At 49.1% G+C, this 19166-nt stretch overlaps 1 protein-coding gene across 2 annotated transcripts in view; it reads left to right on the forward strand.

Moving 5' to 3' along the window:
• The first annotated feature begins 11308 nt into the window (after positions 1–11308).
• ABR (ABR activator of RhoGEF and GTPase) overlaps positions 11309–19166 on the forward strand; it is a 176369-nt gene continuing 168511 nt past the window's right edge. Inside the window, exon 1 of one of the 2 annotated variants that reach the window (XM_058676101.1) lies at positions 11309–12454. In XM_058676101.1, the coding sequence (XP_058532084.1) occupies positions 11407–12454 (1048 nt within the window). In that variant the 5' untranslated portion in view covers positions 11309–11406. The remainder of the gene's footprint in view (positions 12455–19166) is intronic. The other variant, XM_058676102.1, reaches the window with a different exon arrangement.

The raw sequence follows: 19166 nt of genomic DNA on the forward strand, positions 1-19166 counted from the left end.
TAGACCTGGGCCTGATGCAGTGTCCCAGTGGCTGAATCCTCTCCTTGCATGTCCCTGGATCCCATATGGGTGCCAGTTCCTGTTCTGGCTGCTCCACTTCCCACCCAGCTCCCTGATTGTGGCCTGGGAAAGCAGTCAAGGATGGCCCAAAGCTTTGGGACCCTGCATGCTCATGGGAGACCCAGAAGAAGCTCCTGGCTTCTGGCTTTAGAGCAGTTCATTTCCCAGCCATTGCAGCCACCTGGGAAATGAACTAGCGTACAGGAAATCTTTCTGTCTCTCGTCTCTGTAAATTTGCCTTTCTAAGAAGCATAAATAAATATTAAAAACAAAACAAACTAGACCCAACCAGCAATGTATGGGAGAACACAATAGATGAACTGCTTCCTGGATCTTGGTCTCCCAAGTGCATAGCAGGGGCCCAAATGTTTGAATCATCATACACTGCTTTCCCAGGCATAGAAGGGAGCTGGAAGGGAATGGGGACTTGAGCCAGTGCTTTGATGTGGGATGCTGGTGTTGGAAGTGGCTATTTAACTTGCTGTACCACAACACTGTCTCAAGCTAAAACCATTTTTAAGAAGTAGCGTGGAGTGCAGGGTGTAAAAAAAAAATAGGATAAGCAGCCCAGCACAATGGCTCAATTGGCTAACCCTCCCCACTTCAAGTACCAGTTTCCCATTTGGGTGACAGTTTGTGTTCTGGCTGTTCCACTGCCCATCCAGTTCCCTGATTGTAGCCTGGGAAAGTGGAGGAAGATGGCCTAAGTCCTTGGGACCCTGTACCCTGCACATGGGAGACCCAGAAGAAGCTCCAGGCTCCTAGCTCCAGATCAGCTGGGCTCCAGCCATTGTGGCCACTTGATGGAAGGTCTTTCTATCTCTTCTCTCTGTAAATCTGCCTAGCCAATAAAAATAAAGTTTTTCTTTTTAAGAAGTAGGGTAAGCAGAGAGCTGGCATTACCTAATTCATGGCCTACTATGAGCCTTAGCCACCAGGATATGATGGACATGGTTGCCATGAGGACAGACAGAAGTGGGACAGAACCCATTCTGGAAACAGATCCCATGGCCGTTTGATGTTTGACAAAGCTGCCAGAATAATTATGAAGGAAAAATGGTATTTTTGACTAGATGTTCAGCTAAAATTAGATATCCCCAGGGGGAAAAAAGCCAAAGACAAAAAACCTCCACTCTTACTGTACAACCTACCCCCAAATTAACTGAAAGTGAATTATAGACCCAAACATGAGGGCTAAAACTGTCAAAATTCTGGAAGAAAACATGGGAGGAAATCTTTATGACCCTGAGTTAGACAACGATTTTTAAAAAAGATCTTATTTTTGTTTTTATTGGAAAGTTAGATATGCAGAGAGGAGGAAAGACAGAAAGATCTTCCATCCGATGATTTACTCCCCAGGTGACCGCAACGGCCAGTGCTATGCCGATCCAAAGCCAGGAGCCAAGAACCTCCTCCGGGTCTCCCACATGGGTGCAGGGTCCCAAGGCTTTGGGCCTTCCTTGACTGCCCTCCCAGGCCATAAGCAGGGAGCTGGATGGGAAGTGGAGCAGCTGGGATTAGAACCGGTGCCCATAAGGGATCCCAGTACATTCAAGGCAAGGACTTTGGCCACTAGTCCATGCCGCTGGGCCCTATTTATTTTTATTAAAAAGGCAGATTTACAGAGAGAAGGAGAAACAGAAAGATGTAGCCTCTGCTTCACTCTCCAGGCATCCTCAATGGTCAGAGCAACCCGATTTGAAGCCAGGAGCCAGGAGAGAGGAGCTTCTTCTGGGTCTCCCATATGGATACAGGGTCCCAAGCATTTGGGCCATCCTCCTCTGCTTTTCCAGGCCACAATTAGGGAGCTGGATGGGAAGTGGAGCAGGCAAGACACAGACTGGCACCCATATAGGATCCCAGTGTGTACAAGGCTAGGATTTGGTCACTGAACCATTGTGCTGGGCTCAGACAACTATTTCTTAAACAGAACACAAAAAAGGCCTGGCATGATATAGCCTAGCGATTAAATCTTGACCTTGCACGTGCTACCAGGATCCCAAATGTGTGCCCGTTTGTGTCCCAGCTTCACTTTCCATCCAGCTCCCTGCTTATGACCTGGGAAAGCAGTCAAAGATGGCCTAAAGCCTTGGGATCCTGCACCCGGATGGGAGACCCGGAAGAAGCTCCTTGCTTTAGACTGGCTCAGCTCTGGCTATTGTGGCCACTTAGGGAATGAACCAGCAGAAGGAAGATCTTTTTCTCTGTCTCTCCTTATCTGTGTAAATCTGCCTTTCTAAAAAAAATAAATAAATCTTTATTAAAAAAGCTCAAAAGCTTAAACTATAAAATTTTTTTTATATATTTTTTTTAAGATTTATTTTATTTTTATTACAAAGTCAGATATACTGAGAGGAGGAGAGATAGGGAGGAAGTGGAGCTGCCGGGATTAGAACCAGCGGCCATATGGGATCAAGGCGAGGACCTTAGCCAGTAGGCCACGCTGCTGAGCCCCAAACTATAAAAAATTAATGTACTTCATCAAAACAAAAATTATGTTCCATTCAAAAGTTATAAGTAAAACAATGAAAAGGCTAGGCACAGGGTAGGAGAAAATGACTTACAAAACATATAGTTGACAAAAGAACTATTAGACTCACAAAATGGTATCCAATTAAAAGAATGGACAAGAGTTAGACACTTCACAGAATATACTCAAATTAAAAGAAATTCTACAGCATTAATCATCACATAAATGGAAATGGAAATAATAAGTGAACTGCTATTGTGGTGTAGCAAGTAAAGCTGCTAACTGTGACACCAGCATACCACGTGGGCACCAGTTCACATCCTGGCTGTTCAATTTCCAATCCAGCTTCCTGATAATGGACTAGGAAAATTAAGCAGAAGATGGCCCCAGTCCTTGGGCCCCCGCACCCATGTGGTAGACTCCTGGATGAAACTCCTGACTCCTGGCTTTGGCCTGGGCCCAATGCTAGCCATTGTGGCCAGCTAGAAAGTAAACAAGCAAATGGAAGATTTCTCTTTCTGTTTCTCTCCTTCCTTCCTTCCTTCCTTCCTTTCTTCCTCATTCTCTCTTTCCGATTTACTATTTTTTTTTGAAAGATGTATTTATTTTCATTGGAAAGGCAGATTTATAGAGAGGAGGACGCACAAAGATCATCCATCTGCTGGTTCATTCCCTCAGTGGCCACAATGGCTGGAGCCAAGTGGACTCAGAGTCAGGAACTTCTTCTAGGTCTCCCACATGGATGCAGGGACAAAAGCTGGTGCCCATATGGGATCCTGAGGCTTGCAAGGCAGAGAATTAGTTTATTGACCCATTGTGCCAGACTGAAGATTTATTTTTTATTTGAAAGAATTAGAGAATGTGTGTGTGTGAGAGATAGAGAGAGAGAGAATGTTCCATCACTAATTCACTCCCCATATGGGTATAACGGCTGGGGCTGGGCCTATCTGAAACTAGGAGCCAGAGCTTCTTTCAGGTCTCCCACATGTTATGCAGGGGTCCAAGGACCTGAGCCAACCTCTGCTGTTTTCCAGGCTATAAGCCGGAAGCTTGACTGGTAGTAGAGCAGCTGGAATACAAACTGGCACCTATGTAGGATGCTGGTGCCACAACCAGAGGCTTAGGTTATCATGCTAAGCACTGGTCCTAAACTCTTTCAAAACAACTAACTCACTGAGTAAGTAACTAAGTAAATACATATATACATAAATATTACAAATACAAGGTTGTTACACATCCACTAAAATGGCTTAAACAAAGATATGACAAGACGAAATGTTGACAAGACTATAGAGCAATTAGGACTCTCCTGTATTACTTGTAGGAATAGAAAATGTGTAACTACTTTGGAAAACATTGTATGGTGGTATTTTATAAAACGAAATACGCCACTGCATTAGAACCCAACAATCTTCTTCCTCACTCTTTTATTTGCCTTTCAACCACATAAAAACAACTTCTGTTGCTGTCCCACAGCGATGGACTTGGTGCACGGAGCCGATAATAACACACGTGGACCCTGACTGATGGTCAAAAGCTGTAGTTTATTAGTGGCATCAAACTTTATACACTGAGGGCCATATAGGATAAGGGAGGAAGTATTGATCTTATCAACAAAACCATCAATGCTTTTGTTTGGAACTCCTTTTGTCTTGTATATTCCACCAGGTGTTCTCATATACATACTGTCCACTCAACTGTTCTTATGCAAATGATATCCAATAAGGTATACAAAAGGTAGCCATTTGGTTATTCTCCTCCAAATATTATCCAACCAACTGTAATCCTGTGCTCACTGACCTTCTACAGTCACAGTGTCCTCCTACAAACTTCAATGTCCACCAGCTGGAAAGTAGAGAAACGAATAGAGTCAGGGAAAGTACTGGAGCATGCATTCGGTGCATCAGTTAAGAGGCTTCGGGGATACCCATGTCCTGTAAGGAAGTGCCTGGCTTGAGTCTTGGCTTCACTCCTGATTCCAGCTTCCTACTGGGAGGTTGAGGTGGTGGGGAGGCAGTGGGTGCTGACTCATGTAGTTGGGTGTCTGCTACCCACAAGGGAGACCTGACTTTTGAGTTTTTAGCTCTCAGCTACAGTGTAGCCCAGCTGCAGCTGTTGTAAGCATTTGGGAATGTAAGGCCCCCCAACAGGGAAAAACCTTACCAATTGTCTCGAGAGAGTGAGTTTCCCCAATGACCACCGAAGACGAGACTTGATGCAAAAGCAAGAGGCTTTATTCGATTACCAGCGCGCTGGGGCCGAGGCCAGTTCCTCACGCAGGAGGCTAGGCATCGACCCCGAATCATTAGACAGAGGGGTTTTTAAAAGGCTAAGCTAAGGCTAAAATCATAAAACCATAACCATAAACAGGAAGGGGGAACCATAAACAGGGAGGGGGAACCATTGACATAAGCAGGGAGGGGGCCATGCAGTTAGGGGCGGAGGCTAGTTGCAGGTGCCCCTTATCTCTCAGGCCCCCAGGCTCTGTCATGAAATGTTTCACTGCCCTTCACTGTCCTTCCAATCCCAAATGTTCCCTTTCAGGGAGTGAGCCAGTGGATAGAAGAACTCTGTCTCTCTGCCTATCCAAAACAATTTTCAAAAAAATCAAACAGGAGAGTATTACATAACTTTTAATGACTCTTAATCTTATGAAACCACAATTTATTTATCTGTAGATGATGACAGTACTTCTGTCAGAGAGTTATAATAGAATTATAAGGAGAGTTGAATGCCATAAAGTACATTAAAATGCAGATTCCTAGCCCTGGAGAAGGGAAAGAAGCAGATATTAGCACACTTAATAACTCAGAAGAAACTCAGAAACAGCATCCTTAATTTTAACCATCAGCCAAATGCCAAATATTACATTCATTCCTATAAAGTTCCAGAAAAAGAAAAAACTGTATTGACAGAAATTCTAGAAAATGATCCCCAGCTGGGATTGGTATCATGGTAATGGATTAACTTCAGAGGGGTGACATGGAACTTCCTTTAGCGATAGAACTGATTTATATCAGTTTACTGTGGAGATGACATGGCGAAAAGATTGAAATCCACTTAACTATACGCTGAAAACAAGTGATGTTCGTTGTATTACACCTCAACGAAAAAAGAAATAAATAAATGCTGATACGGGGTTCTTATTTCTGAGTTCTCAGTGAGCTGATATTGGAGGAAGTCCAAACTCGAATAGGCGTAATTGTTCTCCCAAGTCATTCTGGTTTGTTGTCAGGAAAATCCTAGAGAATATACTACTAGTACACAGTGGTACATCAGGCTATTCAGAGGGTAGGACCTGCTTGCTGTGTGCACACTTCAACACTCAAAGATACAGGCCTCACCCCAGCCCAGCTCCTCCCCGGCACTAGCCACACTCCGCTTTCATTTCCTCCTTCCTTGCCAGCTCCTAATGCTTTCAGACTAACCTTGGATAACTGAGAAAGAACCAAGGAAGGAGGCAAAGACCAGTAGCCACATTTAGCATTTCCTTTGTTAACCCAAAGGAATTAAAGGTAGGATTCTTGGCAGGGTGATCTTCGAATGTATGTCTTCCCACTCTGCCTGTTGGGTCAGGATGGTTGTGCTTTAAGATGGGGTAAGTTGCAGAGAGCCAGAGGATTGCCCATCATTCATTCATTCCGTCAGTACACAAATACTAGGCACCAACTGTTTCCCATCTTGTTAGATGCAGGGATGGTTGGAGGAGTAAGAGTATTAGTGCTCAAGGAGCTCTGCACTTGGGGAAAAAGGCACATAATTATAATGTGGTGTGACCAGCACTGGAGCCAAGCCCCTCTGTCGAAAGTCCCACCTCATTGTATCTGGAGGAGGGAAGATTTCAGAGAGAAAGTTGCAGATGAGTTGGGCACTGACAAATGAAAAAGAAGTGAGGGCCATGGGAAAGGAAGGCGCCTAAGACCAAGGGTTAACAAGCAGATGAGGAAGCTCAGCATGTGGTTGTAGCAGAAAGGGTATGGGGGCAGAAGTTGGAGGGAGAGTCTGTAAGCGAGGGAAGCAGAGACTGAGATGAGGACCCAGTGCGAGTTTATGAACTCATTTCAAAGAGCAGATGTAATGGGGAGGAAGACAGAAAGGAAGGGAAAGCCAATAGAGGGGCTGCTATTTTTTTTAAAGATTATAAAGATATTAAAGATTTATATTATTTTTATTGAAAAGTCAGATATACAGAGAGGAGGAGAGACAGAGAGGAAGATCCTCCGTCCGATGATTCACTCCCCAAGTGGCCACAACGGCTGGAGCTGTGCTGATCCAAAGCCAGGAGCCAGGAGCCAGAAGCCTCATGTTGGGCCATCCTCGACTGCCTTTCCAGGCCACAAGCAGGGAGCTGGATGGGAAGTTGGGTGGCCAGGATTAGAACTGGTGCCTATATGGGATCCTGGAGCGTGCAAGGTGAGGATATAGCCACTAGGCTACCATGCCAGGCCCAAGGGCTGCAAGGACTGGTGGCTAAAGTCCTCGCCTTCTATGCGTTGGGATCCCATATGGGTGCCGGTTTATGTCCATCAGGCTGTCTGCTTGTGGCCTGGGAAAGCAGTTGAGGACAACCCAAAGCCTTGGGACCCTGCACCCATGAGGGAGATTCGGAAGAAACTCCTGGCTTTGGATCAGCTCAACTCTGTCCATTGCAGCCACTTGGGGAGTGAACCAGATATTTCTCTCTGTGTCTCCTCTCTGTATATCTCCCTTTCGAGTAAAAATAAATAAATAGTTTCTTAAAAGTGTGTGTTGGGCTTGGCAGTGTGGCCTAGTGGCTAAGGTCCTCGCCTTGATCCCATATGGTTGCTGGTTCTAATCCCGGCAGCTCCACTTCCTCTCTCTCTTCCTCTCAGTATATCTGACTTTGTAATAAAAATAAAAATAAATCTTTAGGGCTCGGCAGCGTGGCCTAGTGGCTAAGGTCCTTGCCTTGATCCCATATGGCTGCTGGTTCTAATCCCGGCAGCTCTACTTCCTCTCTATCCCTCCTCCTCTCAGTATATCTGACTTTGTAATAAAAATAAAATAAATCTTTAAAAAAAAAAAAAAAGTGTGTGTGTGTGTGAGAGAGAGAGAGAGCAATAAAGAGAGAGCAAGCAAGCAAGCGAGCACCTCCATCCACCAGTTTACCCCACAGATGCTGTAATGGTTGGGGCTGGGCTGACCTGGGTTGACCTGGAACACAATCCAGGTCTCCCATGTGGCTCTCATCACTACTGCCTTGCGGGGTCTACATTAGCTGGCATCTGAAAAGAGGAGCTGAACTGTACTCCCGTATGTCACAGACTTCCTAACAGAGCTGCCTTAACCACTAGGCAGCCCTGCCCTAGATACCTCCTTGTGGATTGGTTCCCGTTTACCACTGTGGCTTGCTGGAGACCACAAAGCAGCCATTTAAAGTGGGCCCCTGAAAGGCCTCCAAAGGCAGGAAGGGTGGGGTGGTGCTGCTGCTGACTAACCCACACCTGTGTTCTCTGGTGATAACCTGCCCGTGGGGAAGTTGCTTCCACCTGGACTACTCTTGAAGTTCCATGACCTTGAAAAAATTCATCAAACAGAAAATGGCCAGCAGTGGGAGCGGGTGCTTAAGGGGATACCCCAGCAATCTATGGAACTGTCCACTGTGGCTCAGCAGAAATCCAAGAGGAGTCAAGGGAGGTGGCATGGGACAGGAAAAGCATCAGAAAAGGTGGACTGATTGAGGAGTAAAAAAATACAGGAAGTGTAGTGGGGAATGTGGGGGGGACAGGGTCAGAGGACACTTGAAGACCTGGTATGCCAGGATACAAGCTGAAATTTAATATCCCAGGTTCCTGGCACCTAGTAGGTGCTCAATAAATGTTTACGGAATGAGGGAATTCCAATGACAAACGCACCTGGGCCATGTCCTTGCAGAGCTGTCAAGGTTCAGGGTCTAACGACTTGGCTGACTGTGTGACCTCTAACCTCTCTGATCTTCTGTTTCCCTCTCTGAAGTGACAGTAATAATACCTTCCTTACAGGGTTGTTGTGAGAAATTAGACGAGATCAAAGACATGAGGCAACTAGAAATGTGGCCCCAATAAATGTCAGCCACCTCTGCCCCTGTCCCCACAGTAACCCGGAGCCAGGCAATAAAGCTGAACTCTACGCCAGCCAGACAACAATGAAGGCGGCTCTTGGGATCTGTTTACAGAGATGTATGTTGCCATTTCCAGCTCTATTGGTCCTGGAGGAAAAAATTAGTGGTTTTGGTAACAACTTCTTTGGGCCGGAAGGGAATGGTGCTACGGCTTTAATTAAAGGACAGAGCTTAAACTACCCTCTCAGGGAACTAACACATTCAGAAATTGATGTTTATAGTAACACGTAATTTTCTTCTTCTTTGTGCATTTAAATACACGTACTGAAAGATTGTCCGATCAATACAGGGTGGACCAGGGCCATCCATCATTCCAATGCTGCATTTTCTCTCCCCTTCTGAAATGTTCAGAGGTCGAGGTGCCTGTGGACTTGGAATGCAGTAAGCTGCGCTGCCTGGTGATAAGCAGAGGCTGTCCTGGTCTCTGGGGTGTCCGGGTAGGAAGCAGAGGTGGCAGGGAAAGCAAGTTGGGGAACTAAGTGGGTGGTTGAGAATTGTGCAGGCTAGGGAACTCTGAAGTTGTGTCTTATAAAACTGATCCATTTCCCCAGAACAGTCTGGCAGGAAGACAAGTGCTGATGCTTCATGCCAGGGCCACACCAAACTAAAAAATAATAATAATAATAAATAAATAAAAAGGGAGAGATGAAATGAAATGAAGAAGGGAGAGGGATATTAGTCAAATGAGCAAGCACAGGCTTTGGCAAGAAATTTGCCGGGTTGAGAAACCTCATGGGAACCATTTCTGATTGATCCCCAGGAGAAGTCAAGGACAGGGATTCATTCAAGTCTGTTCATTCATTCCTACCCTCAGTCAGTTCCTGCACCCTTGTCAACTAGGGTGGGCACTTGGCCTACTGGTCCAACTGCCAGGTGTCTCACAGCAGAGTGTCTGTTTCATTCCCTGCTCTTGACCCCAGTTTCCTGTTAACGAGGAGCGTGGGAGGCAGCGCCATGGCTGGAGCAGTTGGGTCCCTGCCATCCTTGGGAGGGATTGAGTTCCTAGCTCTCAGCTTGTGCTTGCCGGTATTTGTGGGAGGGAACTAATGGTCAGGAACTCTGTCCACGTGTCTCTCCAGTAAATACATTAACATTGTAAAAATCAGTCATGTCTGCAAGAAGTAGCAGGAATACAAAAACGGAAGAGCCGTTGCCTTTGAGGAAGTCTGAGTGTGAGGAGAAAAAAATTGCCACTCACGATGATCATGAAGTGGGACAAGTGGTATCGGACAAGACCCAGTTGGTGATACAAGCCAGAGGGGCTGGGGCTGGGAAATGCTTCTTAGGCAGCAGGCAACTCTGTGTGTTTGCAGCAGGAGCAGGAATTCACTAAAGAAATGTCTTGGGGAGTTGGTAAACCTAAGGCTTAAGAGGGAGTCGGAGGGACAGGCAGAGACCCAGTGTGGATCTCCTGTGACACGCAGAGGGGTGAACTCCACGCTGTGATGAGGGTTTTGAACAAAACCATATGCCCTCCCATTGAAGTTAAGAAATACCTTCCTGGCAACCTTGAAGGATTGAAAAGGTGTGTATGTGTGTTGGAGTGGGGAAAGGGAAAAAGGGAGAGTGGTGCAGACCCAGGGCTGGGCTCGCAGAGTTCAGCTCAAGGCTCCAAAGGGCCCAGTGCAAAGAAAGAATTTCCGGCTGACAAGTCACTTAGTCTCTGGAGTATCAATTTCCTCCTCCCTGAAAATGAAGAATCTGGAATTACTGATAAGGTGTCTCCCCCCCTCCCGCCCCCATTTCCAACAGGCGCCAGAAATTTCTCTGGGCGGGTAGGAGGAGCTCACCCAGAACCCTGGAAAGAGGAAAGGGGTACAGTCTGGGGTGGAGGTGGAGGTCCAGCAGGGAGCTATATTCCTCTTCCCGCTCCGCTCCTCTGGTCTTTCCTCCCAGGGAGTCTGCCTGAGACCACTGGGAAGGGATGGTGTGTGGGGGGGCCCCTCTTCAATCAAGCCAGGGCTTGATTCAATCACAGAAGATCCCTAAACCCGGAGGTCTCCGGACCTCCACCAGAGCCACCTGGACCTGTCTCCCGCTGGTGCCTGTTGCTCTCCTGGAAAAGCTGTTGCGAGCAGGCGACCAAACGTTTAAAGGGACCACACAATCTAAAACCCCAGAACAGTGTTTCCGGCTTTGATTAAAAGTGCATGGTTACCGTGGACTCGGTAGTTCTCTACCGCTCAGCGAATCCCTCCCCAGGCCACGCGCGGACCCGCATGTCCCACACCTGTCCTCGCCGCCGCGCCGTGGAGCCTCCCCGCTGCCCCTCTCCGTGGGTCCACGGCGCGGCACGGAGCCGGGCTAGGCGAGGCTGCAGAAAGCCGAGAGCGGGAGCTTGGCTCGGGCCCAGGACGCCCCGCGCGCTCCCTCGCCGGGGTCCCCGCCTCCTGCCGGCCGCGCGCCCCGCGCCAGGCTGCAGAGAACTGTGTGGACTGCGCGCGCTGCGGCCGGAGCTGCGCAACGCGCCGGTCCCTGCCGTGGCTCTCCGCAAGCCCTAGCACTGGACAACGCCAGGCCCGGCGCTGGGAGCTGCAGCCAGCAGGGTCTGCGTCCCTCCTGGGACTGCCCCGGGCCGCCGCCGCGGGTGGCTGCTTACGTCAAGAAGGCGAAACCCAGAAGAAGAAAAAAAAAAAAGGCACAAGAGCGGAAGGGAAAAAACTTTTATTTTTTTTTTTCTCATTTTCTCTTTAGTGGCTGAAGCTCAGGGCAGGCGCACAGGACCTGGCCCCGGAGGCCCGACGGGGCGCCCGGAATGTGGGATCCACAGGAGTTCGAACGCCACTGGCAGGCCGAGTTTCCTGGAGAGGAGGCACCGGTCATGAAGCTGGACTCGGTGTTGGACATGGAGCGGGAGCTGGAGCGCTGCAAAGTCAACCTGAAGCGACTGCAACAGGTGCTGGCTGAGGAGAAGTTCAAAATTTCCTACCTGGAGGCCGCCCTCGCCGGGGAGCAGCAGAACCTCGGCTGCCGACGCGCGGCGGGAGGAGCCGGCTGCAGCGGGGAAGCCTTGGCTGAGAAGCCGGAGCCGGCCGGGCCGGAGCAGGCACCGCGGGAGGAGAAGGAAAGCGCAGCGAGTGATGGAGGCAGGGGCCCTTTGGACCCGGCGCACACGGACCCCAAGGTGGGGACCCCGGCCGAATCATCTCCTTGCGCGTTCCCGGACCTCCCCGCCTGGCCGGGGGCGACTGGCGCCGGGGGCGCGGTGCGCAGCCTGACTGCCGCCATCCACCATCAACTGCTGCAGCCGCGCTTGCTGTTCCGGCCGCGGGAAGACTGCGCGCCCCCCGGCTGCGATGGCTCCTCTCCCCGCGTCCCGGGAGAGGAGCAGTCCCCAGGGACCAGCGCGGGGCGGGGTTCGGAGGAGGGTGAGCCGGAGGCTTCGGGCGCAGACGATGGAGGGGACAGCAGTGACCACGACTTCGAGATGGTAGATCTGAATGAGAAATTCATCCTCGGCCACTTACTCATGGCTCCCTGCCGTTTCGGGACCCGCGATGAAGCCGAGAAGCGGACACGGGCGTGCAGCCCTCACCGCTGGTTGCACCTCATTCCCGGGGGCCGGCGGCAGCACCGCCGGAGCCGCGATCTGGAACAGTTGGAGACAGAGGCCAAGGATGGCCGCGGCTCGCCCCTGGCTGAGGATGAGCCCCTCCGGCGCGGGGCCCGCGAGCACTTCCCCCGGTGGCGACGCAAGAGGTTCTTGCGGGTGGCGGAGCGGGACTCGCCCTGTCACAGCTCGCCCGAGAGGGGCAGCGACTGCAGCCACAACAGTTCGGACCACGAGGACGGCTCCTCCGCAGGTAGGTGCATCCGATTCCTGGCTGCCCTGCCCCGCGTGCGGCCACCTACCCGGGCTGCTTCTGGCCTCCTGCAGCCCCTCCTTGGCCAACCTTGGCGGTCCTGTTTGATCTCCCACGTCTGGGGAAAAGGAGGTTGAGCTTTCCCTGTTTACCTTGAAGCTGTTTGTAGAACTTAAAAAAGATTGATATGGGGCTTGGGCAGGTTGATCAAAACAGCGTTAGGAGTTTGGCCAGGGCAGGGTCAGAGGGGCCTGTGTTGCGACCTCTTTCTCCGCAGCCACCCCTCCCCCCAAAGCCCATCTCCACAGGTGGCCCAGAAAACATCCTTCTTTGTGCGAACTGCCTGGCTTGGCCCCCAGGTTCTTGGGTGTGCAAATCTGGCTCCTCCAGTTTATTTTCTGAAGGTACTTCTCATCTTCTCCAGCCTGTACCATGTGCCAAGGCCAAAATGTGCCAGCAGCCTTTCAGAACCCTCATGCCACTCCATCCACCTTTTGCTGCTACCTGCCCCTTTTCTTTTTCTCCAGACACTGCTTCGTAGAAAGCCTCTCTGTCCTCTTCCCAGTTTCCGGGCCTCCTGGGAGCCTGAGAAGGCAGCAAAGTTTCTGATGGTTTTCAGCTGGCATAGTGCCCTGAAGTCAGGTCGTGCCTTCATTTGATAAATGAAGAAACTGGAGCTTGGAAAGATGAAGTGCTTTTTGGCATATGCTGAGACCGTGCCCGGGGCCTTCTGTCATCTGTGCCCTTGTTGCTGTGGGTAGGACCTGATCTGAGTCCCCCCTGAGGTGGTCGCCATGGTGCCTTGCACATAGTAAAAGCCCAGTGAGCCAATACTAAACAAGTGGGTGACAATGTTGTAAGTTTACCCAACTCAATGGAAGTGAGGCTGCAGAGAAAGGTTAGGTGGGGGTCATGGGGTGGCCTGGAGATTGAAGCTTTGCTGTGTCTTGGCACTCAGCCACAAGGCCAGCAGATGGTCAGGTCGGCTTGGGTGAAACTGCAGCCAGGAGCTTGAGATGCCTTTCTGCTCACTGAAGGAGGAAAAAGAGCAAGGCTGATGGTGCTGGGATTGTTCCAGAATTTCCATTATTAGATCTTATCTGGATGCGTTTGCATTTGAATAAAAAACTCTGCTTTGCTGAAGTGGCACATTTGGAAAGCTCTTCCAGTCATCTGTTTTGATCAATCACACTTATTCATTAGCAGATTGGCTGCTTTTCCCATAGGTAGTGCCTTTGCCATAGGCTAGTAACATTTTTATTGCACCCCTTTAACTTGAAGCAGGCATCTGAAGTTTCTTCTCCAGTGCCAAGTTCCACATGCCCTCAGTGGAAGCTGCCCAAGTGGCACTGGCTTTAGTAGCGCTGGCTGCAATCCCTTGTCCCCTGAGACCCACATCGGTCACCGCACCAGGTGTGCCCAGTGTACGGCATTTCCCTCAGGGTATAATGTTGACTCCCATGAGAGGTCACCTTTTCCTCTGTGGAGCCTTAGCATACAGGGTGCCATGAGCTGTGCCAGCTGTGAACTGGTGCTGCCCCTGAGCTCAGGAACTGGTCTTCCAGTGACTTTTCTTCTTCTGCACTGAAGACTGTTACCAGGGTGCATGTCCGGGAGTTGTGGCTCTGGCCGATGGTACCTAAGCTATAATTCAGGTCCTTCCGAAAGGGGGTGCTTGTGTAGAGGACCTCTGCACAGGTGTCTGTGGAGCCCTGCTTCCCGGCTCCAGATCCTCTTCAGAGAGAAAGTGAATGAGAGTGGGCCAGCGTATGCATTCCTGCATGCCCCTAGTCACACCCAGGTGTGTGTGTGTACACGGACAACAGAAGGAGCCTGCCAACATCCACTTTGGAATGCCCTGTCAGGGACAGGGGTTTTCATGCAGTGTTTGCCACCTGAGATCAGTGCAGCTGGCAGGGGCAACATTCTGAGGCTTTCCTTGACCCTCTCCTCCCTGGCCTGCCCTGCGTTCTTGCTTTAGCACCCAGCAGCTGACTATCTCAGACTACCGTTTTGGAGCATGATGCACTCTCACCAGTGAGATGCAAGCTCCAGGAGAGGAGAAATTTTTGTCTCATTCACTGATGTAGTCTCAAGTCCTACAAAACAGTGTCTAACATGTATGCAATGTCCCACAAATATCCAGTGGATAATATCTATGTGTATATATATATATATATATATATATATATATATATATTTAAAGATTTATCTATAATTATTGGAAAGGCAGATCAGATTTACAGAAAGAAGGAGAAACAGAAAGATCTTTCATCTGCTGGTTCACTCCCCAAGCAACTACAAAGGCTAGAGCTGAGCCTGTCTGAAGCCAGGAGCCAGGAGCTTTCTAGGTCTGCCATGTGGGTGCAGGGTTTCAAGACGTTGGGCAGTCCTCTACTGCTTTCCCAGGCCATAAGGAAGGAGCTGGTTGGAAAGCAGAGCAGCCAGGACACGAACCGGTACCCATATGAAATTCTGGTGTGTGGAAGGTGAGGATTTAGCCATTGAGCCCTCGCACTGGGCCCTGGATGATGTATTTTTAATGGGATGGAGATAATAGAAACTACCAGAGTGTGTGATGGCATTATTCAATGTTAAACTTTCAATTATAGCTCTGTGTGTGAGTGTATACTGGGGACTGATGTGGATGAGTTGGATAAAAAGGGTTGGAAACCATTAACATTCAAATCTCTAAAGCTAGCCAGGTCCTGGCCTAATCTAAGCACCATAGTATCATCCACTACTGCAGTTTGCTTTTCTTTTAGCTGACTCCTCAAAGCTTCCCACTTCCAGACATAGGCTTGGTTGTTCGGGGCATACATATCTTTTGCTTCTAGTAAGGTTCTACTTCTTCCTGGAGCCTTCTGGGCAGCAGGGTATTTCTTGGGGCAGAGTGGAGTTCTGGCCTTGTGAGGCAAGTTGCTTTGCTGGATTACAGTTTCTCCCTGTGTTCCAGCTGTTACGCCCAGCTTGGACACTCTAGGCTAGATTGTATTGGAAATTCCAGCTTGGCTTCAGCCTCAGGGTTTCCTGGAGAAAGAGAGCTTGTGAGGCCTCAGCTAGGAAGGCCTGAAGCAGATCCTTAAACCAAAACATGTTTGCATTTTTTTTTCCTCCCACAGGTGGGTGCAAAGTCAGAGTGGAATAAATTAGAATGCCAGTGCAATTAGTACCTTCTTTCTGCCTTGGGACCAGAAAAAGATGAAGCTATGTAGGAATGTGGGATGAGGATGGTGCTGTGAGTGGAGTGGGGGTCAAGTGTGGTCAGAATCAGCTGTGTTGGGGCTTGTGTGCTGTGAAATCACACCTGTCTGTGCCCTGGCTCTGCCCCAGCAAGCAGGGGGCTTGGATCCTAAGCTGCCCAAGCCTCACTCTCTGCCATCAGAAATCAGTAGCGAGAAAAAGCTAACATGGTGCTCAACTTTGGCCAGCTTCTGTTGTGAGCACTTTCTCTGTATTAATTCATTTCTGTACCACAACGACTAAAATCCATTTTCCATAGGAGAAACATGGAGAGCTTAAATAACCCTGCCCAAAGATACTCATCTTCTAAGTAGCATCCAGGCCGACTGGCACCCATGTCCATTCTTGCAACACCCAATTGCAGTACTTCACATATTAGTACCTACCTTCCAGGATACCTGTGAAGATTAAATACAAGGAAATATTGGGAGTGGAGCAGAGCACCTGGCGCACAGGGACCATGACGTCCATATATGCACTTGTGGTGTGTGTCTCTGTGTGCAGCGCTGTTGTTTTCCCCATCCTGGAAGTCCCCAGCAACCTCTAGACCATCTGCTGTGGAGGTCAGCCAGCAGGGCTGTCTTCTGTCTGTGGGGCTCCTTGGGTGGACCTGGCTTCAGAGGTAACAGGCCACATGCTGGATTCCAGGCTTCCCCCACTGGCTGGCCACTCTTGGGCACACATAGCAGCATGCCTGCCTGTGGAGATGATTCTGGGTGGCCGCTGCCGTCAAGTTGGGTGCCGTGTCCTTTGCTTGAGGTTGTTACAGCCATCCTTTCTGCAGTATGGGTCTGCGCCTCTTGGGAACCAAACACAATATACCTTTCTAGCAAAGCCCAGAGGTGATTGGCATAAACTACTCAGTTGACAAATATTATTAATATTTCTAAATTGACAACACTTATTCTTTGTTTTCAAATTTGCTCTCTGGAGACAAGTGGTCTGTATGTGGCTGGCCTGGGAACCCATTCCTTTCTTTCTTCCAGTCCCCTCAGCAAGAGCTTACTAAGGTCCTGCATCGTACCAGGTTGTGTTAAGGGCTGAGACTTAAACAAGGATTGGTTGCCCACTTTCAAAGTTTTCACCATACTTTTGGCCCTTGTCGTTAAAGCTTTAGGTTTAGGGGCTGGAGTTATAGTATGGTGGATTAAGCCATGGCTTGTGACACTACAATCCCATATAGGTGCTGGTGTGTGTTCTGGCTGCTCTACTTCCAATCAATTTCCCTGCTAATGTGCCTGAGAAAGTATTAGAAGATGGTTGAAGAACTTGGGCCCCTGCCACCCACATGGGAAACCTGGATGAAGCTCTTGTGTTTTGACTTTGGCCTGGCCCAGCTCTGGCTATTGCAGACTATTTAGAAATGTGAACAGTCAGTGAAAGATGCCTTTCTCTGTTTCGCATTCTCTTGTGATATCACTCTGCCTTTCAAATAAATGAAATAAAAATTAAAATCCAGAAACAGGTAAATGAATGCTATTTGGAAGCCCACTGACGTGCAGGAGCCTGATACTAGGAGGAAATCTCTGCAGACAAGGATCCTGGAGACCTGGGAGCAGCCTCAAGGTCATGTACACATGACCCTCCAAGTCGCTGGATAAGGCTGTTTTCAACTTATCCCACAGCCTCTCCCATCTTGAAATCTGAAGCTGAGAACAACACTCAGACTGTCTCCTGCAGTCTTACAGCATCTTCGCTTTGTTTTTGTGTCATTCCTTTCAGTTAATAAATTTTTATTGATTTTGACTTGGAAAGAAGATCATTTGAGAGACAAAGATGGAGAGAGTTATTCTTCCAGATGCCTGTCATGGTCAGAGCTGTGCCAGGCTGCAGGCAGGAGCCAGGAGCTTCATTCAGGTGTCCCCATGGGCAACAGGAGCATGGATCTGTGAGCCTTCCCCTGCTGCCTCCCACATGTACATTCACAGGAAGCTGGAATCCCAAACACATCCAGGACTCAAACCATGCACTGTAGTCCGAGGCAGGAACTCAGCCTCTGCACCAAATGTGTGCCCTTCATGATGTCCTAAAGATACAGGGGCTAAGACTAGAGGGGTAAAGAAACTTGCCCCAAGTCACATGTGGCCAGTGTGTGGTGGAATCTATGTTTGAACTTGGGTTAATCTGCAGAGCCAAACATGTTAGCTTCCAGCCTGGGGTGCTATTCTGAATCAAAGAATGCCAGGTTTTCCTCTTTGGGAGGCCCCACCATCAGATTCTGCCAGTAGAGAGATTTTACTTCTGATCTTCATGGGAAATGCATTTTCAATTGGGTACTCATGTTACCTGGTTCATTTGTAACCTGACAGGTTTATTTCCCCCTTCCGGTCAGTGACTAATGAGATGATTGCTCCAGGAAGAATTCCTTGTGCTCAGTGGCTGTGGCTGAATAGCTTAATTCAAAGTATTGAATTTTAAGACTCCAATGTGATAGAATACTTTTTTTTTGTCAATCCCTGTTGTGGAGCGATATTAAAAAAAAAATGATTTGAGACACATGAGCTGGTGCTTTGCTGTGGTTCATCTGTAACTGGAGCTGACTTTGCATCACTGCCAGCTCTCCAGTATCTGCCTGCCACCCTCCTCCCCCATCTGCATCTCGTGAACACTTTATGGCCTGCCAGAGGGTGATGAGTGGGTTTGTTTAACAATTGCTTCCTTCTGTACAAGTAATAAACATACAAGTCTGAAAAACTATGTTTTAGAGATATATTTATTTACAAGACGGAGTGATCGACAGGGAGATTTTCCATCCTCTGATTCATTCCCCCACGTGGCCCCAGTAGCCAAGGCTGTACCAGGGCAATGCTGGAGCCAGGGATTCCATCCAGATATCCCACACGTGTGACAGGGGCCGAAGCTCTCAGGCCATCTTTGCCGCCTCCCCTGATGCATTAGCAGGGAGCTGGATCAGGAGTGGAACAGCTGGGACTGGAACAACCATTCCAATAGCAGACGCTGGTGCCATTGCAGATGGTGACTTATCCTTCTGTACCACACCACTGGCCCCTGAAAAGCTAACCTATCCCTGTGGTCTCTTTGGTTTTCTTCTAGTGAATTCCCAAAGCAATAGGGTCTGTGTTTGGCTGTGGGTCTTTACGTTGTGAATAAGGGTCTTTTTCCTTTCTGGTTTTGGAATAATCATGCAAACATTTTCCTGAGAATGGGCTTGATCTCACCTGAAGGTGAATTAGCAGCGCTCTCTGTGTTCTGCCTGATGTATGGAATGCAGAGAGTAGGAGGACCCGTTTCGTAGACCTGCTGTGACGCCAAATGAGATGATGTGCCTAAGTGCGTGGTGTGGGATAGACCTCAGGTGGTACGAGTCCGGGAACTCAGTTGGAGGAGCAGGTCACGGCTCGTGTTTGTGTGTCTTCCTGTCTTGACGCTCCCAAGCCCCTACCTCTCCACCGCCAGGCTCACCGCTACCAGCCTGCAGGTCTGCTGGGGGAGCAGCGTTCTTGGTCCT

The sequence above is a fragment of the Ochotona princeps genome, chromosome 17 (assembly GCF_030435755.1).
Source record: "Ochotona princeps isolate mOchPri1 chromosome 17, mOchPri1.hap1, whole genome shotgun sequence".
Classification (NCBI taxonomy): Eukaryota; Metazoa; Chordata; class Mammalia; order Lagomorpha; family Ochotonidae; genus Ochotona; species Ochotona princeps.